Genomic DNA, 22,986 nt, shown 5'->3' with positions numbered 1-22,986 from the left:
TCTTTAACGCTTATACTAAAGTAAAAGCAGACATAGCAGGTTTATTATATTTACTACTACTAAACGGCTATAGGAGCCACCTCTCTAATAAGTTCATATAGAAATATTACTAGAGTAATATGCTCCTCTTATTTTTACCTCCTTATTTATAATCCATTACCTAGCCGCTTAATTTATCCGTGCTTAGGCCTTTTAAGGCATGCTATTATAAGCACCTTATAAAACTATCGTATCTTACGGATAACGCGCTAATCGGGAAATAGAATTTTCTTACCTATTACAGTAAGGTATAAAATAACGCTATTATCGCGAGGAATATTAAGGCAGAATAACGGGTATTAGGGTAGTGGCTGGTTAATCGGGTAAAAGTATTTCTAAGCCTATAGCTTATAGATAAGGATTCCCGCACACGCCTAATAACTCCTTTAAAGTAGGCTAGTACTACCTAAAATTAATAGATAACACCCTAAGGTTTATAGGATTTTCGGGAGATATAGGGAGAGCTATCTTTTAGCCGGAAAACCTCTTATACTACTACCCGCTATACTTAGCGGCTGATTATAAAGGTAGTAAAGGCACTGGATAAAAAAGATATTTTAATAGTAAAGAGGCAGTTCTAGCTTAGTTAGTTAAAGGTATAATTAGATCTAGAAAGGCCGAAAAAAAGGGTAAAAGTGCCTTTAAAGGTAAACGAACGGTTTTACCTCTATTAAGGTAATGATAAGGGCGTAATAAAGGGAGAGGCGTTAATTAAGCTAATTAATATATTACCTAAGGACCACGAAGCTAGATTTAAATCTATATATATAGAATTTCTACTAGAAGAGCTATATTATAGATAAAAATAGATTTATTCTTGGATTAAGTCGTCTTGGTTAGGTGGGTGGTTAGGGGGGGTGGTCTGACTTGGCCAAACTTGTCGCATGGGCACACGGACCCCGACGTGGTCCATAGGGGATCCAGGGGGGATCCACGCCATAACTAAGGGCTTCGGATATAATAGGGGCGGATACCGGAAAAGACCGGATAGGATCTAAATAATATAGTACCCATAATAGAGTCTTCACCACCTAAATTAAGGGTATAAGAGACTTACCTAGATATAACTGGATATAATATATATATACGAGATTTCTACTCTACTAAGTTAATTATCTAAATGCCTTTTAATATACGATAGTTATAAGCCTGGTTTATAACGCCTAAACGATAGATATTAATAAGGCTACCCCTATTCTACTATAAAACAATAATCACGTCTATATAAGCACTTTTAAATAACTACTATCAACCTAATTAGAGTAATTAAAAGATTAATTAACCTACCTATTAATTAACTAACCGATAAATAAATAAAGATATCTTCTAATATATCTAACGCCGAATAGAAGGCGGCCGCTATTACCCTTATTAGCTAAAGGGATTAGGTAATATAGGAGCACGCCGTGCGCGGTAAATCTACCTCCTACTAAGAAAACTATCTTAATCTAAAGCTAAGCGATAAGGCGGCCGATACCTACCTGCTTCTTAAGCCTATACTACCTAATATCTGTAAATATAAAGCCCTTACCATAGACCCCGATACGGAGGAGGCTATAGCTACCCCGTCTTCTACCGTCACGGTTACTCCGTCTTCTACTATTACGCTAGAGGGCGATAAGGCTATAGATGCTATAGACGCTATAGCCACGGCTATTATAGCCGGTACTATAGCGGCCATGGCCGCTAGTAAAAAGAAGACGGCCGTTTACCGGAAGGTTACGGCCGTAATAAAAGAACCACTGATAAGGACGCTTATATCTATTAACGACCTCTTTAAAAAGGGACGTACGCGTTATCTATAAGATCGCCGCGTATACCGTGAGGAAAAATCAGACTACGACGCGTAGTAGAAGGAGTTTAATAAGGTATGCTTATATATCGAAAGGACTATCTATACTATATTATATAACCTCTTTATATAACCATAGGACGATAACGTAAATAACCTATAAGCTTAGATTACCCTCCTATACACGCACGTAGGACTAACCCCTATAAACCTCCGTAAGGAAGCCCTAGTCCTATACCGATAATATACCACGCCTATAAAGGCTATACCTAAGGATATAGACGGGTAGGTTATAAGCTAGAAAATAGCGATAATACACTATAAATATATAGACGTTTTAGAGCTATTAAGCATGGACTATTAGGTAGAAGACGCGTCAAAAGCTATTAGACCTATTACCTAGGAATAAAGTAATAACTACCTAGTAAATAACTATAATAAGATTACGGAAAATAAGCTAACGATTAACGACTTCGTAAAGGCTTTATAGGCAGTTCTTAGTAATATAAAGAGCCTATAATTCACCGCTATAAAGCCTAGAGTTAGGAGAGGCACTTTTAATACCCTTAGGAACCTCCCTGATACTAAGGATACTACTAATAATAAGAATTAAAAAGAAGCGTCCTCATAGTAATATATCCATAAAGGCCATCCCTCCTATAATAAGGAGGCCTTATAAGATATATAAGAACCCTTATACTACCGCCGCCTATTAGTATATAAGGCCGGATATACGCCCTTATACCTAGCGTAGCCGCGAAGATATTATAAAGGGTATAGAAAAGAAGATACGTAATTATAGTTTTAAAAGCCGCGTGGATACCGTGATATAGAAGAGGCGGGAAGCCTTAGGGGCTATCACCGCTAATATGATAGAGGAAGTCTAAGAAGATTAACTCTATAATATTACGCCTATTATAACTATTATACCGTAATAAGAAAATCGGGGGGTTACTACGCCGCCTATAAGTATAGCTTTAAAAGACCTATCCGTTACCGTGACGGAGAGACTAGGCGCTTACCTAACCTAGGGGTAGCGCGACGTCGTACGATAACACTATTAAGATTATAATAAGAATAGGGGGTATCTCTTTTTATAGACTAAGCTAGAGCGCTATTATACTACGTAATCCTAGACTTAGGATCGTTAATCTATATCTTTAATAATCGAGGCTATTTTATAACCGTTAGACTACCCACGGATACTTTATCTTTATCCTTTTAGGTGGGTACTTATAAGGCTTTTATCCTTGGATACGGAGACGTTAAGCTACGTGTATAATCCTTATCAGGTATAAAAAGGCTATTACGCCTTTATAACATCGTATACTATAAGAAATTCATTACTAATATTATCTCGGAATACTAGCTATGCCTATAAGGCTATTACTAGAATACCGTAAGTAATACTAGTATTAGCTCCGCCGATAACCGGCCTATCTATAAGCTACTAGATATCTATAGCTAGTATATAATCGAGCGCGCGGAAGCCACGGCCGCTACCGCGTTCGCGGTCTCGGTAAAGTACCCCCGCGATAACCCGTATAGAAGATCATAATAACCGCGATAACCGTAGAAGACTATAGCGTAGCGGTAGTATAAACGCCTCGGCTATTACGGCACTAATACCCTTATAAGGATCGTTAACGCCACTTAGGGGGTAAGAATAAACGGACCGCGTACCGCCGACTATAATGCGTATAGGTAATTGTAAGTGCCTACGTAGATCCGGTGGATACTATCCCTTTATCTGTTAAAGCCCGGAGAGGCCCTGGCTATTAATTTTGACGATCTTGAAGAGGCGGAGTCGTTAGCGGGCGGCCTATATAAGTCTATTATATTCGTTATAGATATATATATAGGTTATACGTAGGATTATTACCTATAGAAAAGAGACTAAGGTTCTATTTTTTATACGTTAAGAGACGTTTTTACCCTACTTAGGACCTAATTTAACGTTAAGCTATATATTCTACGGGCCGATTCTAAGATATTTTAGCACCTAGAAGTCGTTACTTTCCTCGCTACTAAGGGAGTAAAAGGCTAGCCGTCGGTATAATATTTATAGGATTAAAACGGCGTTATAGAATAGATTAAAGGTATTATTAAAAAGAGGGCCAGGGCTATAAGGATTAGGGCCAATCTGCCCACGTCTATCTAGTCTAAAATCTTTAAGACTGCTAAATATCTATATAACAGAACGCTACGATATATTAACGACTAGCGAACGCTATACGAAGGCCTACACGGCCGTTAATCTAACCTTACGCACGTATAAGCTTACGGCTATAAAGCCTTTATAAAAACGCGCGATACCTAAGCTAAAAGGAACCGCCTATAAAGGCTAGAACTAAAGGTATAAATTGGTTATTATATCGGATACTAATCCTCGAATAGCTTCTGTATTTAGCTACTATACCTAATAGATATTATTACCACGAGAGACGTAGTCTTTGACGAAAATAAGATATTTAACGGTAGGATTAAAACGCTATAAGCTATAGCTTCCGCCGAGGAAATCGGGGAACGCCTATAATCTATCCGTATCACCTAATCTAATAAGGCCACGAATAGGCTACTATTAAGGGGTATAGCCGTAAACGTATTAGATCTTAAGTCGGAAGACTCTAACGCTACCGTTATTATTACGGGTAAAGGCGACGCCACCGTTATTACTACGGATAAAGGTAAGGCCGTCGCTATTACCATAAGAGAGGCTACTACTATTATTATAGACTATATTACTACTTATTACGAGGTTCTAAATCTATAGCCTAATACCTAGGCTATAGATTTAGAACCTTATAACTCTAACGCCACCGCTATTACTACGGGAGAGGACACTGCTATTACTATAGGAGAAGACTATACTACCGCTATTATTACGGGTAAAGGTAATAATACCGTTATTATTACGGGCTAGGGAAACGGCACCGCTATTACTACGGAAGAGGACACTACTATTACTACAGATACTCCACGGTTTACTACTACGAGGTTTAAGCCGTTTCCTACGCCTCTAATATCCCCGGAAGATTCTGCGCGCGTATTTCTTATAGCGTTAGCGGTGGTTAGGGGCGTTAAGGTGGAAGGAGACGATAACTACTAATAGGCAGCCGCGGATACCCCTAAGGGGTGCGTATCGCCCGTACGCCTATCGGCCGCACGCCTATTACCCGCGCGCCTATCTATTGTAAGCCTTTACACGACTAAGAAGGTATAGAACGATAACGCCTAGAAGGCGTTCTTTAACGCTAGAAGGACTTATAACCCTATACGCGCGAGGAAGTAAGCTATTAATAACGGCGATATTAGTGTTATAAATCCCTCTCCCTCTAACGCCTCCTAGCCGTTATCGTATATAACCCGCGAGGATCTCCCGCCTCTACTAAACTACCACCGCGATATACGCTTCCACCCATTACGGGAGCGGTAATTATAGGCTAAGGGGGAATACCTTAAGGGCTACTGGTAGATAGACTACCAGTAGGAGGTAGGCGGTAATTAGGCTAATAAGTAATAACTCCTCGCCTATAGATAGGTATACACTTATAAATTTAATAAGGAGGGCACCCTCCTTAAGTATAAGGCACGCCTTATAGTGTAAGGGCATTAATAAAAATAGTTAGAGACTAAAGATAACTACGCCGCTATACTAGCCTCGCGGTCCTTCCGTATACTAATAGCGATCGCCGCATAATTTAACCTGGAAATAAGGTAGTTCGACGCTATTAACGTATTCGTCAATGCTAGCCTTAAAGAGGAAGTGTTTATAAAGATACTATAAGGCTACAAAGTACTAGGTAAGGTACTACTACTACGGAAAGCCCTTTTCGGTTTAAGAGTATCGCTACTACTATAGTAAGAGGAATTTAGCGGTATGCTGTCAAATAGGTAGTCGCAAAGAGTGAAAAGGTAGGGTCAAGTAAGGAACCAGTTATGATCACGATAGGATTATAATAGAGTCAGAACGTGGGTATAGCCAAAGAATTAGATTAATCGCTGGCCTCCCTCTTCTAAGAGGAGGCTCCCTCGCTTCTTAAGGCTACGCTTTACTCCTCGAGGACTATTTATTTACTTCCTCGAGGGCTGCCTTATTTACTTCGAGGGATTATTCTATTTACTATATAATAACTTACTTTATTTATACCTTAAGGGGTCTTAGACTAGGTATACCTAGATCCCTGTGGGTTTATACTAGGGACCTAGTATAACTACTACTATAGGCACCTAATATAGCGACCTCCCCCGGATACTCCTATCCTTAGGAGCGCCTAATCCGTGCCGGCCTCTCGGTTCCTCCGAAAACCTAGTCTCCGAGTCCGTCCCCTAAACCCCGATACCCCGAACCAGAGCCTTCTACGATAGGACCCTAATAGGCCCCCGACGGGTTCCTACACGGAGCCTTCTTAGCCATAGCTCTAACCCGGGGGTATACTCTCTCCCTTTAATCTATTAACTAAATCTACTAATAAAGGCTACTCTATCCTTAACCCGAGACTAAAGAAAAGCTAATATCCTATCCGGGACTCTAATAGGCTCTAGATAGGTTCCTTCCCGGGCCTTCGAATTCGTCCCTTTATCCACCTAGGATATCCCTTCAATCTAGCTATAAAGACTCCCTCTTATAGTATTACGTAAGGCCCGTCGTTACTCCTTCTATAGACTTTGTAGCTTCCTTCTTTATACTAAAAATAAGTGCCTATATAACTAGTATTAGGGGGATATCTCGTAATCCTGCTATTATTCCTCTTCCTATTCTTTTCTTTCTCTTCTATACTTAATTTTCGATCGTATTACCCTTTTTCGGTAAGTCCTGCCTAATCTAAAATATCGAGTACTAACGATTTATAGTCTTGATTAATTAATTAATTAATTAGTTAATCCTCCGTCCTATAAATGCTCCCATACGTTTTTAGTCTATAATACTAGCTAACCACGCGTCTAATATAATCACTATACCTTCCTAGGGGGATAGTAATAAGCGTGCCGCTACTCCTATAAGTATAACGCGATCCTCTAAGAGGATTAAGATCGTGGTTATAGCGTTATCCTCGTAGTCTATTAGGTAGTCTGCCCCGTAATCGGCTATATAGCCTACCTTATCGTAGGTTATCGCTCCGGCTATACTAAAGCCTCCTACTTCTACTACGGCTATATTATCGTCGACTACAATACCGTTAGTCGCTCCCCGCTAGAAGGTAGTAGATATCGGTATAGGCGGGGATCTAAGGGCCCCCTATATACGTTATACAGGTAAGTTAGTAACGATTAACTTTAAGAAAAAGACGTATACTATTAAGGCCGAGACGTGCCGATACGCCGATAACGGTTAGCGTATAAATAAGTACTACTATTACTCTAAGTATAATAGCCTTAAATACCGCGTAGTAAGTTATATATCTTTATTGTTATCCTTATAGCCCCCTCCTTTATAGACTACCCCGTAGTCCCCGTTAATCTAATACGTATAATAGCTTCCTATCGCCGGTAAGAACGCTACTAAGTAGCTATAAAAGGTTTTAATTATCGCTATCGAGAAAGGTGGCCTAAATAAGAGTCGTCGTATAAGTGTTATACCCTCTTTAACTATAACCTCTTACTAATCCTATATAGTACTAGGCTATAGTAGTTTAATACTAGGTTATCCTTAGAGAGGCTCTAGGTTAAGTAACGCTAAAGGTTAACCGGTCGTCTACTAAGGAAGCTATAGCTACTCGGCGTTAAGCTAATACCGACGCCCGCTAAAAAACGGCGGAAGATATCTATAAGAGGCTTAATAGTATAGAGTCGCTCCTTAAGTAATTCGTCGGGTTATAATAGTAGTGTCTAGCTATTAAGCAGAAACGCCTTAATATTAAATAATGACGCCTTATATTATATAAGCGCGACCTCGCGGCCTAGGAGCGGACGGCTATTACTTTCGAGTAGATAGCCGCTCTTAACCTAACCTAGGCTTAGGGAGACCTGCCTATACCCTTAGGGCCTACCTTAGCTCCCGCGGGGGTTAGCTTTATAGGTAATAATATATTTAGTGATAGTGGCCCTGCGTAACCTTAAGGCTTTATGCCGTAAAGTCCTTAGGGTCCCCCGGATCCTTATAAAGTGCCCGACGATAACGATATAGTGCCGACCTTATTAGTGAAGAAGGGTAAGGGGAAAAAGGCTTTAACGCCCTTAACTCTTTTATTAGGGAAGAAGAAAAAAAAGTAGTAGGCGAAGACGCCGCTATCTTTTTATCCTTTAACGCTATCCGCGGGTGGTAAGCAAAAGGGGGTAATAGCTGCTACCGCGGGGTAAAGCCAGGTATATATAGAGGAACATAAGGCGATTAGGTATAAGCCTACCCCTTTAGATAATAAGTTAGTCGGGTTTAAGGATGCCCTGAATGGGCCGTGATAGTATATATAGAGGAATACGTTTTTTTTTTTAGGTTTTTTACCAGCCTTCGGGTTAGGTTTTTCCTTTTTTTTTTTTAACTAGCTTTAGGGTATTACTATCGTAACTCTAACGGTCCTAACTATACTTCTATTATAATATAATCGTGTCTCTATTATAACGGTTAATCGGGGGGGAAAGTAAAGCTCGAGGCGATAAGCTATTATGCTAGAAGAATAGGAACGGGGTTAGGTCGTCGCGTTTAAGAAGAGACTAAAACGCTTAAATAGGGAGAAATACAGTAACCGAGGCGGTAACGCCTATATAGTCCCCTTCTAGATTAAGGGGGGGTCCCTGACTAAGAATTTATCTCCACGACCTACTAAAGGGTTTTACTAGGTTAATATAGCCAATACGTGCGCCGTGTCTTTATTAGGTCCCCCGCGGGAATAGTGTAGGAACCTATTATATTCCTAGTAAGTCTTATTATCCATAAGGAGGAGGGAGGATAGAGTAACGCCCTATATCGTGTCTATAAGGTCTCCTATAGGAATAGTGTGTAAACCCGTCTAGTTCCCTGATAGTCTTGCCTTAAAGTAGGCGTCGACGAGTTTATCGGGGACGTTCCGCTTCGGCTCCTAGGTATTTTCTTCGTCGTTATAGCCGGCCTATTTAATTAGGTACTAGCGCCGTTTACCCTAATCTCGATAGTCTAGAAGAACTTCGACTTTATACTTATCCGAATCTAGTTCGACGTCGACCATGCGTGGCTCCGGCTATAACCTATCGCGGGACCTCTATAATTCTAGCAGGGATACCGGGAAGACGTTATAAATCCTTATACCCTTTAGTAGTTCTAATTGGTAGGCCAGGCTATATATACTGATAATCTTAATCACCTTATACGGCCTGATAAACTTATCGCTAAGCTTTTTAGAGACCCTTTTCTATCGGATATTCTTCGTGGATAGTAAGATATACTTATTTACATTAAAGGAACGCTAGGCCCGGCCGTTATTATAGTACCGTTCGTAGGAAGCCTGGGCTCTCTTAATAAGGTCCGAAATAGATTAGCGCTAGGCTATAAGGTATTCCGCCCGAGTCTTAGCTTCGGCGGCGCGGACCTTACCTGCCCTCGGGAGCTATACTTTATTAGGGCCTTAAGGGTTATAGCCTATTAATATATCGGACGGGGTATAGCGTATCGCGGAGTACTACACCGTATTATATATAAACTCTGCTAACGGTAGTCGGTTAACCTAGTTATCCTATTCCTACGAATAGAATACGCGGAGGTAGTGCTCGAGGTTCTAATTCTATCGCTCTGTCTATCTATCCGTCTACGGGTGCCACGCTATAAATAGGCGCCTAACTATACCTAAATATCGATATAATATTACCTAAAAACGGCTTATAAATAATAAGCCTTAGTCTAATACGATACCGTTAGGTAGGCCGAAGGTACGGAAAACGTAGTGCTATAGGGACTTAGTAAGTCCTTCTGCTATTAGGCTACTACTCGAGGGGATATAAATCGAGTACTTCGTTAGGCGGTATACCACTATATGGATAGTATCCTATTTCCTATCTATAGTCGCGCTATAAACCAGTAATAGGCCTATAATATAGTTAATAGATATCTTTATAAAGGGGCGCTAAGACATTAAAAGACTCGCTAGCTCGTTATATAGCTTATAGTGCCGCGGCTTAGTACGTTAATATATGACGTAGGTGGGTATAAATTAACGTATATTCTAGGGGAGATAGTCCTAGAAGTAAAAATCCGAAATTCTTTTAATAGTTCTTATAGCCCTATAATACCGTACGCTAGGTCTATTATAGAAACACTATAGGACCTTTTATCGGAGGCCAGAGTAGTCTAGCATAAAAACGCGATTCTTAAAATAAAGGATACTACTACTCCTAGACTAATATCGGTACGTGGTATCGTCACCGTGGGCCTTACGCTATCTAGTGCAAAAAGGGTTATCCGCTTACGCCTCTACTACCTCTTCTAGTAAGGTAGGGGAATTAAGAGCGGGAAAAACAGGGTTAGATTTAGGGGTAGTGGTGGAACCACGCTAGTCCCCGATAAAGCCTAAAATAAAATACCTCGATATAGATTATAAAAAAAGATTATCCGCTTATATCTTAACTACCTTTTTCGGTAAGATAGGAGGAGCGGGAGTAGCGCGGGTACCCTGCTAGGTCCTATATAGGCCTAAAGCAAAAACGCTTCGAAAAGGACTCTAGAAAAAGATTATCCGCTTACGTCTTAACCACTAAGATAGGAGGAGCGGGCTCTGAAACAAGGTTATCCGCTTACGTCTTAACTACCTTCGGTAAGATAGGAGGAGCGGGAAAATTATAACCGGGGCTATTACGGGAACCACGCTAGTTCCCGGTACGGCCTAAAATAGAACGCTTTAAGAAGGACTCTAAGATAAAAGAAGGATTATCCGCTTATATCTTAACCACCTTCGGTAAGGGGGAGTTAATAGCGGGAATATTAGAACCGGGGGTATTACAGGAACTATACTAGTCCCCGATATACCCTATAATAAAACGCTTCGAAAAACACTCTACTGCCTTAGCCCGGTTAGTAACCAGGGCGCGCTTATAGGGCGTATATTAGGGCTTTCTTAATAGCCTATCCGCGGGGTTTGATATCACCGGGCGGTACTAAATCTTAAAATTCAACGGGGCGAGCTCCGTAAGCTACCGTGTGTGCTGCCCCTTAAGCTTCGGCTTATCCAATAGGTGACGGTAGCTCAAATAGTCTATCAGGATTACTATAGGGCTTTAACTATAAGCCACGTAGTAGCGCTACGTCCGAAAAGACTTAATAATGGCTATAAGCTTAGAATCGGGTATACTATAATTAAGCTCGGCGCCGCGGAGTTTACGGGATATAAATGCTATAGGGTGCTATAAGCTATCCTCGAGTTAACTAATAACGGCGCTAATAGTAAAAGCAGACGCGTCGGGTTCGATACGTATAGGTAGAGCGGGGTTAAAATACTGTAAGACCAGTGCCTTCTAGAATAATAGCTTTATTTCCTCGAACGCGGTCTAGGCCTGCGGGGAAAGTATAAGGATCCTAATATACTCCCTAGTAGGGCCCCCTATATAGCCTCTAGTATAGCCCCCTTTAAGATAGTCTGTCAGAGGGGCGGCCACTTTAGAGTAGTTTTTAATAAAACGCCTATAAAAACTCGTAAAGCCTAGGAAGACCTGTATCTTCCTATTTAGCCTGTAGATAAAACCGAGAAATTCCATGTCTCTAGTCTTAAATTCATACTTATTGGGGTTAGTATACAGGGACCACTGCCTAAGCCTAGTAAGGACCTCGTGGACATGTACGCGGTAGATGACTAAGTCCTTACTATAGATAAGAATATTATCAAGGTATACTATATAGATAGTATTGATAAGGCCGGATAACGCTTGGTTAATATAGTGTTAGAAGCTCGCGGGGGCGTTTATAAGACCAAACGGTATTACGAGATACTCGTAGTGACCGTATTTTATCCGGAACGCCGTTTTCCACTTAATCGCCCTCCCGAATCCGTAATCGGTAGTATACGTCTTTAAGATCCAGCTTAGTATAGTACTACGCCGATAATAGCCGATCTAGGATTTCGTAGATAAGGGGCAGGGGGGTACGGTCCTTAACGGTCACCTTATTCAGCCCTCTATAATTAATATAGAGATGTAGCTTACCACCTTTCTTAGGGACAAATAGGATAGGGGCGCCGGCCGGACTAGTAGATAGTCTAATCCACCCTTTTATAATAGTATCCTGTAGATACTAACGTAGTACCTTAAGCTCCTAGACGGCGAGGGGATAAATAGGACCGTAAGGAGGCTTTTTCCCCTCCTTAACCTTAATAGCGTGGTCCTACTACTAGTGCGTCGGTAGCCGTCCGGCGTTCTTAACGTTAAATATATTAGCCAAATCTTAATATTATTCCGGTAGCGTAGTAGCGGGTGCCCCGGCTTCTAAGAATTTATCTCTATATCCTATTAAAGGGTTTTTTGCTAGGCCGATATAGCCGATATATAGGCCCCGCGTGGAATCTATATAGGTTAGAGTAAGGGTAGACTTAGCTTATCTAACTACCCTATGCAGCTCTCTTAGGGATATAACCATACTAAGTTCTACGTAGGTTAAGGGGTAAGTCTATATACTATACTGCTAATTAACGTTAGGGTTAACGGCTATAAGCCACAGCCTCCCTAGGATAATCTTCGCGCCTATAAGATTTATAACATGGAACTCGGCGCGTTATACCTTTTTCGCCCCTAATAGTCTATCACGATAATAATCCTATAAAGTGATTCTAGAGTTATCTTCGTTTATCCTTCCGTAATCTAGGATACCGGGACCGGGGACCCCTCGGGAACCTAATTAGGTCCTAGGAGGGACTAATCCAAAACGTTAATATCGGCGCCTCCATTAAGGAGAGCCGACGTTTATACCTATTCCCTACCTCGGCGAAGGGAAACGCGTGCCTTTACTAGTATAATAGTGGTAGAGGGGGTTATTTAAGGTGGGTATTACCCTTAGGACACCTTACCCGTAACACGGCCGACTATAGGATAAGACGTGGATACCGGCTAGGTATTCGGGTTATGATTACTCGAGCGCGACCGCTCGGTATAAGGGCTAAGGTATATAGTAGCGTAGTACCCCTTTTAGTTATAGTTATAGTAAGTAATAGAATCGAGGTACGATAACAGTCTAGGGCGTATAGGGTAGCTAGGAGTAAAGGTTAGGGTAGGCGTAGGGGTAGACGCGGGGATACTAGTGGAACCATAGGTGGCCGTCTAGGTACTCTATCCTAGGGCACACGAACGGAAACGACGTTATTAGGCATTAGACTAGAAGTCTACTCGAGTAATAGTTAGCCCGTTATTAACAATTAAAGCCTTAGCCCTATAATAGGCCGGGGCTAGATCCTAGTAGTCCTTAGGAGCCCTTATAGATACTATATAGTCCTAAATAAGTAGGAGGACCCTTATTAGTACTATCTAAATCCTCTATTAGTCTAGGAGTTTGCCTGGTAGTTCCGACTCTAGGGCTTCCTACCGTTAAATAAATTTAGCGTAAGACTCCCCCTCTCTCTAGGAGGAGATAGACTCGCTCTAGATTTATACCGCTACCTCTTATAGGCGGGTGTTATTATCGTTAACCTAATAGAATAACCAGGCTTATAGGGCGGCCTAGCTAACCCTATTAGAGTCGCTATCGTACTTATATTGTAGTTCCGCCTACTAGCGCTCCTTAAGGTAATAGGGGAGGCACGATATAACGAAGTAGTTTTTCGCAGCGTCCGTGGGAAAGGATTAAGAATCTAGGTCGAACCGCTAGTTAGTCTCCTAAATAAACGTGCGATCTTTAGCCTAGAACACGCTATCCTATTTTAGAAGGGTAAAATTAAACTTAGCCTATATAGCGGATCCGTGTATAGATAATATCGTAGATATATCGTGAGTATACTAGGACCCTAACGGGGTTACGATAATACGACGCCAAGGTTCGGCTATACGACGGTAGGTGATATCGGCCGGGCTAGGATTAATAGTAGGATTAATAGCGGCCGTAGTAGTGGCGGTAACAGCGATAGCGGTAATATCCGCCTTAAGCTTAGCGAGATAAGCGAGCTTACGCTTATAGTGGTTCTACGCCTTTATCCACTTAACGCGTTCGTTTAGTTATTCCTCTATTAGCGTGGCTAGGTTAACGTTCGTATACGGGGGTAGGTTAGGGTTATACGCGGGTCCCGTTATAGTTATAGGAGGGACGGGGACGGTGATAGGGGTAGAGGTAGTAGTAAAGGTAATGCTAGTGATAGGAGTAGGTATAGGGGCAGGAATAGGTACCGGTGCGGTAATAAAGGTAGGAGTAGTATTAGTTCCCGGCGTGTTCCTGTTATATTCCTTATTAGCGGGGTCGTTTTCTATAAAGGCGGTCTCGCTATCGTGGAGCTATCACTTAAACTAACTAGCAGCCTTATTAAAATTAAAGGTAGGATCGTTTATTTCGTGATAGTTAGATATCTTAGTGACTCTCCTTAACGGTCTTCGCGCCCTTAAGGGTAGAGCGATTAAAATATTAAATAGGTAGTCGTAAAGAGTGAAAAGGTAGGGTTAAGTAAGGAACCAGGTATAATCACGATAGAATTATAATGGGGTTAGAATATAGGTATAGCTAAAGAATCAGATTAATCGCTAGCCTCCCTCTTCTAAGGGGAGGCTCCCTCGCTCCTTAAAGCTACGCTCTACTCCTCGAGGACTATTTATTTACTTCCTTAAGGGCTACCTTATTTGCTTCGAGGGACTATTCTGTTTACTATATAATAACTTACTTTATTTATGCCTCGAGAGGTCTTAGACTAGGCATACCTGGATCCCTGTGGGTTTATACTAGGGACCCAGTATAACCACTACTATAGGCACCTAATATATACTATAAAAGATAGGATTTACGGCTATACTTAACAACCCCTATATTATAATCCGCGATAGTTTAATCCTATTCTTCTACGTTAACGATATCGGACTTATCTACTATAGAGATCGTAAGACTAACGCCGACGACCTTAAGGCTGCCCTTAAACAAAGCTATAGGCTATTAGGAGGCGATAAAATCCGTTAGTTCCTAGGAATTAAGGTTTTAAGGGATAGAGCTATATATAGGTTATAGCTATTATAATCCTTTTACGTAGAGAAGATCGCAGTTAAATACTACGTAGATATCCTTTACCGAAAACCACTAAAGGTTCTATTATTAACTATAAAGCCGCTAATACCACGTGATAGTATACGCGCGTCGATTCCTAAGGTCTATTAGTATTAGGGTATAATCGGTTCTATCCTGTACACCGCTATTATAATAAGACCCGAAATCGCGTTTACCTATTTAAAGCTTTTCTAATATAACGTTAACCCCTCCTCTAACTACCTTTAAAGGGCTTAATAAGTGCTACTATTCTTATATTATATAAGGCATTATTACCTAGAATTCGGTAGGGATAGACTCTTCCTAACCGTAAGCGACACGTCCTTCGGGGATAATCTAGACCGTAAGAGCTCCTAAGGATACACAATAAAGCTTTTCGGCGGTATTATTAACTAGAAGGCGGGTAAGTAACCGATAGTTACGGCATCGTTAACAGAATCGGAACTACTTACTCTTATAGAGGCCGCTAAAGAGACGCTATTTGTTAGCCGGATATTAAGGGATTTAGAACTCCGGTTAGATTAATAATAACTATAGCTATACTACGATAATTAGCAGACTATTAACCTCGTTAATAAGAAGGCATAACGCCTACGAATAAGGCTACGGTATATCGATATTTATAACTAGTAGGCGTGCTAATTAGTATAGTAAGGCCTCTTTAAGGTTATATACGTTAATATAAAGAATATAATCGTGGACGGTTTAACGAAGGCATTACCGGAGGCAGGGATTAAAAGACTATAGTAATAGCTTAATTTAACGGATTAAAAGGATTGTATCGAGTAGTCGAAATAACTACACGAAGAGATTAAACACGCTAAAGCTATAGCTAAAGCCGTGGCCGTAACGATAATAACAGCCTCCGAGGGCGTAGTAGATCCGATAGATATAGATTCAATTAAGTAGATCCGGCTAATTAGGATCGAGGAACTAATTAAGATAGAATTAAATTAAACGGTTAAATAGGGCGGATTTAGATCCCTTTTACAAGGGCGTTTTTCCCTTAACTATTAATTTTACGATAGAAAAGCTAAGAGCGTTTAGTTTAAACCGAAGCCTCTAATTAGTTAGTTAACCTAAGAAGACCTACCTTAACTAAGGGGATGTATCGTATAGGCACACAGACTATAACGTGGTCTATAGGGGTAGGGAGGATCCACGCTATAACTAAGGGCTTCGGATATAATAGGGGCGGATACCGGAAAAGACCGGATAGGATCCAAATAACATAGTACCTATAACAGAGTCTTCACCACCTAAATTAAGGGTATAAGAGACTCACCCAGATATAACTAGACATAATACACACACACAAGATTTCTGCTCTACTAAGTTAATCATCCAAGTGCCTTTTGACGTGCGATAAAACTAACCCGGAATTAAACCGAAGTCACGCCCCGATATCGACCTTCCACCATCCAACAGCTCCTATCAGGGACCACAAACTAAGGTCCACGACCATAAACTCGCCTCGCCGCCCACGCCTAGGATGGCACGATGAGCCAACAACAGGGAAACGTGTCTCAAGGGCATACTAGGAACAAATCAGCGACAAAAGGTGGGCCTTCAACAATAAGAGCCAGCATTGAATCGCGATGATCCAGCATTCCCCGAAAATCTCCCCTGTTCTGCTTCGGCCATGTCTCAGACCTGCCACTCCCGCTTGACAACCCCTATGTCTTTGCGTGCTGACGTTTGGCCGGCAGCTTCGCGTCCGAGATCGTCTACGAAGGGACCCCTGGACGTGGATGAGTGAGTCTCTATACCGTTGCCCCTGTGCCCCTGTGCTCATACACCATTTACTTTGGCATTCGTCTACCACGCGACAACCATCAGCTGCATAACTGACATCCGATAACCCAGCTTACCGTTGAACGATCCACTCTCGTCACCAAGACTCGACCCGCCACAGCACAAAGGACTCCCCGGTCATCCCTCCCTCCGATCACGATCCCCCGTCGGCTCTCCCACTCCGCCGCCCAAAGTCCTCCGAGCACCCATTCCGAAAGACTTCAGCTTCCTCCTACGTCCCGAAATTTACCACCCCCTCACACCTCTCAACGTGCCCGCCGCCTTCCGAAATTCGCCCAAGCAACCCAACCCCGATGCACCACTCTCCGACCTCCTCGAAAAAGGCCACTTCCGCGCCGCAGCCATCGCCGCCGTCCAGGAGCTGACGTCATCATCACCCTCCAACCCCCCCATCGACCCGTCCGACCACCGACGCATCTTCGACCTGCTGTACACGCGGCTAGCATGCCTGACGCTCATCGAAGCGACATCGCTCGCAGCGCAGGAAGTGCGCGCTCTCGAAGACCTCAGCAACACGGCCCTATACGTGGACGACGCGACGGGTGAGCACCTCGTGCCGTGGCACCTGCGAGTCCTCAACGTCAGGCTCCAGGCCATCGGGTTTGGCGATCCTAGGAGGTCTGTGATGAGCTACCACGACCTGGCGCGGGAGGCACGGGAGCAGATCGGTCGCGCGGCGTCACGGCACGACAATTCGGCGCGTGAGCTGTGGAAGGCCCGTCTCCACGACCTGGGCGTCAAAGTTGCCGGGGCGCTCATTGAGATGGATGACTTGTCCGGGGCGGCGTATCATCTGGGCACCCTGCGGGATGACGGGGACGGGAAGATGGCGCTGGCGAGGGCGCTCCTATGGCTCCATTTGGGAGACGTCGAGGCGGCGAGGCGGTGTGTGAGCGGCGTGGGGGAGGATGGGAGACACGTGGAGCAAGTTGTGGCGGCGCTATGTGAAATGGCGGACGGGAACTACGCCGCGGCGCAACGAATATGGGAGGTGTTGAGGGAGGAAGTAGATGATGAGATGGTCGGCGTGAACATTGCTGTGTGCCAGCTATACACGGGCAACATGAACGAGGTAGGCCAGTTTTGCGCCTTTCGTTTCCCCTCGGCTTACCTCTCTCTCTCTCTCCTTTTTTTTTCTTCTTCTTTTTCTTAACATTGTCTCCCCCTTTTCCTGCCAGCATGGTGCTAACGGGCAAGTACAGGGACGCGAGGTCTTGGAGAAGCTGGTGGATGCAGGCTATTCGTCTCACACGCTTCTCTTCAACTTGGCCACTATATACGAATTATGTACAGAGCGGCAGAGGGCTCTCAAGATGCGGCTGACAGAGAAGGTCGCCGGATTTGAGGAGACCCCTAAGGGGTGGGAGAAGTACAATGTCGACTTCAAACTATAGGCGGGAAGGAAGCTGTCCTATCTCGAAGAACCATTCAAATAACGGGCGTACGTTCTATATGTTCTTAGGGAGACCAGGTTGCCCTTTTACTGGGTCAGGTATGTTTCCCCTTCGTCTCTATTCGTAGGTACGAGTTCGAATCGTAGCTTTGGCGGCTCCCCGTTGACCCTGCATGTCAAATGATGGCGTGAGTGCGTGTGTGTGGATGTGCGGGTATGTGGGTCTACTCCGCATGCGTAAACGTCTTGTGATTGGTTGCATCTATGTAGCGTCTTCAGCGCGCCCCACTATACCCTGTCGGTTCCTACGGGGGGAGGCACTTCTTCAACGCTTATTTACACTGTACTCATACATACAAAAATGAGGCTGGTTTACAATATGCGTTAAATTGCACTGTGTTGCTTGGAGCTATGACCCGGGTCGAAGCTCAACTTCCCCTAGAAACCCCAAAGTCATCACGTCACCGGACCCGCTGGCATTGAAACGACGACGCAACACCAAAAAAGTCACCTTCCCGCCAATTTTGACTGTGAGAAGACTTCGGTTATTAACGTTCTCGAGCTACGGTAGGCAAATAGAAACTGCCAATTCCGAAGCTTCTCGACTCCTCCTCTCGACTCCCCGTTCCCCCTTCTACCTTCCTGTGTGGAACTTTCCCCCTGGTCCGACCCAGCCCATGCCACAAACGTCTTGCAACAGAGCCTGTCGGCAAGAACCACTGCGTAATAATACTCCGTACTCCATAATCCGTAAATCCGATTCCCAGTCTCATCTTGTGTATCTTCTGTAACCGTTCCCTTACATCAGCCCATTATTACAGCTTTTCCCACTTATTTTCTTGCTCTCGTCTTCCCACCATTACCTCCTCTTCACAACTCCAACGCCAACACATCATAATTCATCGCTAACGGCGCATATTCCCTTTCCTAACGTCGTCAGTTCCACACCCAAACGCCAGAGAAGTGCACATTGTATCATCACGGCGCCTTCAAAGCGCTCTCTCTAGCCCCGGTTTTCGTCCCGACGTCGGCTCTCGCTTAAGCCTGTTCCTGCGTTACTTTTCCGATCAGCGACGCTGTGCGCACTTCTAAAGTTGTATTTCTCGTCATCATAATGGACTCCAACCCTGTTCCCGGAGCTATCCCAGCTGTCCCGGATACCAACAAAGGTGAGATATACCATCATGTACGCAACGTACTATCCCTCGTCGCTGAATATGGGAGATGCGCCATTGGGGTCGACCAAGTCCGCGCAGCTTCTCATGAATTGCCAGCGATGCGATTTGATGGGCAGCCCGGTCTCCTGCAGCGACTCGCCCGTCACTACCACGCTACCTCCATTGTTCTCCATAAAGACGGAATGGCGCTGACAGACCTCACTTCCGTACAGCCGCTGAGCCCGCCGTTCCCGAACCCCCCGCCAATGTCCCTCAAAGCGCTGAGACCGACACTGCGAAACCGGTTGAGCCTACGGCCGCGGTGCCAGCACCGGCATCCACATCGGAGGCCAGCAAACCCGCCGAGTCCGCCGCCGCCGCCGCCGCCGATGCCCCCAAACCCGCCACCGTAGAGGACGTCACGGACAATGAAGCTCCTACTATAGGCACTAGTGCCCATGCCCCTGCAGGGCCTGCTGCTTCGGCTGTCGAGCCATCGGCCACGGAAGCCGCTGCCGCCGCCGCAGAACCTGCGACAGAAACCGTCGATAAATCCGCCGAGCAACCTCCCTCTGCAGGCCAACCCGAAGCAGAAGCCGGAACGGCCACTGCAGAGACGGAAAATCCCAACAAGGCAGAACAGAAACCAGGTGCCGCAGCCGATGAGCCGGTCATTGACAAGCCTTCGGGCGTCAACGGCGATGCGGCGCCGGCCGTGCCATCCAAGGACGTAGAGATGACGGGCGCGCTCGCGGACGCCGAGGCCGCGCAGCCCGCAGTTGCGCCCGCTACCGAAGCCAAACCTAGCGACGAGGACGGCAAGACCGAGGCCGAACCTGAAGCCAAGGCCGAGACACAATCGTTGCAACCTGGCGAAAAGAAGCGCAAGGCGGACGAGCTCGGGGAGTCGCCAAATGGCCACGATGACGCTGCAGCGAGCAAGAAGCGCAAGCCCGGGCGGCCGCCCAAGGCCAATGGCGCGACAAACGGCAGGGAGAAGGAGTCTGTGGGCCAGAAGATGGCCAAGAAAGTGAAGAAGGTGATTCCTTCTGTTGGAAAGACGGAGCGTAGGACGAGGAGCCAGGGGCCAGTCTGATTTGAGTCGTGTCTGGCTAAGTTTTATGCTTTTCTTTCTTCCTTTTTTTTCTTTTATTATGATTGGGGAGGGGTTTCGAGGGGCCGCCCAGGATTATGCTTATTAGTTTCAGCTGTGGTGGTCGGATATACGGGCAAGATGGAATACGGGCACATTGGGTGAGTGCATGGAGATGGGTTATAGGTATTCCCAACGCTGGTCTAATTCACATTCTTTGGTCGAGTGTGGCTTGGATACAAAAGGAAGGTTGGTTACACGTTGGACGACATTCCCGGCCTCCAACTACGGCTATGTATGGCTGATGATGGAGGCATATGTATGGAACGAATTATATGTATCTATATACTAAACGGTCTGTTTACAACTCGTCTGAGAATATGTGATATATGCTGTTTTTACTTAGTCAACCTCGGCCTCCTTTTCTTGTTATTCTTCTTCGTCGAGCTACGTGCTGCAAACCGAGGGTACATACGACATACGGCATACGTGTGGAAGCATAGTGCGCTTGCCTGGATATAAAAGAACACAGGGCGTCATGTTTAACTACGGAACGGTCCCGAAGAAGTCAACAGCCATTGAGAGGAACGCAGCGGGCGGGATGCAGGATGCATGAGCGGCTCGCCTGATGACACGCGGCAATGTCGAGATTCGAACTACGAGCTGAAAACAAAGCTTATTTTGCGTTTCATCTGTGGCGCCAGTCTGGATGATGATGATGATGGTGAGAGTAACGTTACAATGTCCATGTCTGTATGTTCAGGACGGCCAACTCTGTTGTTGGATTCAGGACGTGAAAGTGACCTCTATAGAGGACAATGCGAAAAGTTCATTGCAAACTCCCCTAGTACTAAATTGAATTAATCAAGCCTACCCATCACCAAACAAGTCTACGCCGTTAACGGTTTGCATCGCATCACACAAGCGGCAATAGGACCAGAAGTACTACATCCTCCGACGGACGGAACCTATGGAGATGGAGGGCAGCTGTGGGAGCCGACATACGAAGGTTTGTATGAAGTATTTACAAAAAAGGAAAGAAAAGGCCCCCGCCAAAACTTTGAGAATTATTCATTCGGGTCGATCAATGGAGCTAGTGGTTGATTAAGAGATACCGAAGGGCTTGACGAGGTAATTACAGGCTAAGGTAAAGTCAAAAGGCAAGTTGGCACCGTCCTCTCTCCGAGATTAGGAACACAGGAAGAAGACGCCTTGGTCATGCCGTTCCCGTCAAGGTATGGGTTTAGGCGTCTAAGGCAGTCGCCGGCCCCATCTCTCTGATCAGGGCTCGGAGTAAACGGGATGAACTAAGGATAGGCTTACTCGAACCGCTCGCTTTCCCACTTGACCCCTTTTCTCGTCATGAGTAATGAGAAGAGAGAGAGAGAGAGAGAGAGAGAGAGAGGATTTAAGGGATCAACAAGTGGAGGTGCGAAATACCCGAGAGCAAAAATAGTACAGCCATAAGATCCTTTCCCTATTCCTGTAGTCGATTCGATGCATGACAATACCTATCGGTTCTTCGTATCTAAGGTACCTTGCCAGTTCAGCTCCAGTCAGGGGTTCTTCAAGTTCTAGCCGACGCCACGACAGCCATGCCAGTGGACGGCAGACTAGAAATTAGTGGACTGGCGGCCTGCCATGGAACGGGGATTCGTAAGCCTTGCTGGGATATGGCTCGTGGCTCGGTCCAATGAAAGACTAGACTTGACGGGACGTTGGGCCCGGTTAAAGAAACGCTCTCCACTTCTTTGGGTCTGGCTTCGTATCCTAACTTGCTCGAGAACTCTGGGTTTGCGAACCACGACGTGTCGTGGGCGTGACCATGGATTTATTCGCAAACCAGTTTATTAGCATAAAGCCAAGCAAGGGGCGGAGCACCGAGTACGGATAGAGTACTCCGTATGCAGTAAGGTTACGGTAGGTATATGTCTGGATGAATAGTCGTACTCTATCCGTACAACGTGTACCTTTCCTTGCTAATTACCTTATGGATAAGGTACTGTATCAGTATCTCAGTGTCAATAGGTACTTCGGACTCCGAACAATCATATACGTCCACTACATATACAGTGCGGAATACTTTCATTGTGTACCGTATTTGGCTGTTATTTGTGAGATGCTCTCTTTCCCTTTCTTACCTCTGCTCCGTGCGAAGTGACTTCCGCTCTCGAAATCCCGTGATCCTCAGACTAGAACCCCGGAACTCCGTCTTCCTGTCTCCTCATTTTTTATCTCTCCTTCTCCTCCTTTTCCAACGTTCTCATTACCAACTTTGGACCAGACCGTCCATCTTTTCCATATTTCCCTCGTTCTAATCTTCGGTGCTCAGTCCCCCCCCCGTTCGTTCTACCTATTGTCCCGTCCGTCCCACTCACGATCTTGGGCTGGACAGTCATTCGTTTCTTTGTCTTATCTTCTGGGATTCGTTCTCGGCGGATTCTTCCTTCCTACGCTGGCTCTCTTTGAACGACAGCCTGTGACTTGCACGTAGCGACACTACACGCGACACAACGACAGACGACAGACGACACGCGGACGGATCCACCACCGTCGAGTCGAATAAAAACTGCC

General features: G+C 44.7%; 2 protein-coding genes across 2 annotated transcripts; both read left to right on the top strand.

The window, feature by feature from the left end:
• Positions 1-16,324: 16,324 nt before the first annotated feature.
• SODALDRAFT_331553 (hypothetical protein) lies at positions 16,325-18,466 on the top strand. The gene is made up of 4 exons (XM_028611475.1): positions 16,325-16,515; positions 16,664-16,709; positions 16,821-17,841; positions 17,972-18,466. The coding sequence occupies exons 1-4, from the start codon at positions 16,455-16,457 to the stop codon at positions 18,161-18,163; spliced, it is 1,320 nt and encodes a 439-aa protein (XP_028469576.1). The 5' UTR covers positions 16,325-16,454; the 3' UTR covers positions 18,164-18,466.
• Positions 18,467-19,115: 649 nt separating this feature from the next.
• On the top strand, positions 19,116-20,498 carry SODALDRAFT_129414 (hypothetical protein). Its single transcript, XM_028606688.1, has 2 exons — positions 19,116-19,331; positions 19,553-20,498. The coding sequence occupies exons 1-2, from the start codon at positions 19,277-19,279 to the stop codon at positions 20,413-20,415; spliced, it is 918 nt and encodes a 305-aa protein (XP_028469575.1). The 5' UTR covers positions 19,116-19,276; the 3' UTR covers positions 20,416-20,498.
• The last annotated feature ends 2,488 nt before the right edge of the window (positions 20,499-22,986 follow it).

This window comes from Sodiomyces alkalinus (genome assembly GCF_003711515.1).
Source record: "Sodiomyces alkalinus F11 unplaced genomic scaffold SODALscaffold_2, whole genome shotgun sequence".
NCBI classification, from domain to species: Eukaryota; Fungi; Ascomycota; class Sordariomycetes; order Glomerellales; family Plectosphaerellaceae; genus Sodiomyces; species Sodiomyces alkalinus.
This window is presented reverse-complemented; position numbering and strand designations above follow the sequence as displayed.

What these genes read in the sequence shown, in the direction of transcription:
- SODALDRAFT_331553 (XM_028611475.1), top strand. Translation starts at nt 16,455, where the DNA reads ATGAGCCAACAACAGGGAAACGTGTCTCAAGGGCATACTAGGAACAAA. An exon ending in GAACAAATCAGCGACAAAAG is followed by an intron (nt 16,516 to 16,663) that starts GTGGGCCTTCAA and finishes TTTGGCCGGCAG; the next exon opens with CTTCGCGTCCGAGATCGTCT. An exon ending in ACACGGGCAACATGAACGAG is followed by an intron (nt 17,842 to 17,971) that starts GTAGGCCAGTTT and finishes GGGCAAGTACAG; the next exon opens with GGACGCGAGGTCTTGGAGAA.
- SODALDRAFT_129414 (XM_028606688.1), top strand. Translation starts at nt 19,277, where the DNA reads ATGGACTCCAACCCTGTTCCCGGAGCTATCCCAGCTGTCCCGGATACC. An exon ending in TGTCCCGGATACCAACAAAG is followed by an intron (nt 19,332 to 19,552) that starts GTGAGATATACC and finishes ACTTCCGTACAG; the next exon opens with CCGCTGAGCCCGCCGTTCCC.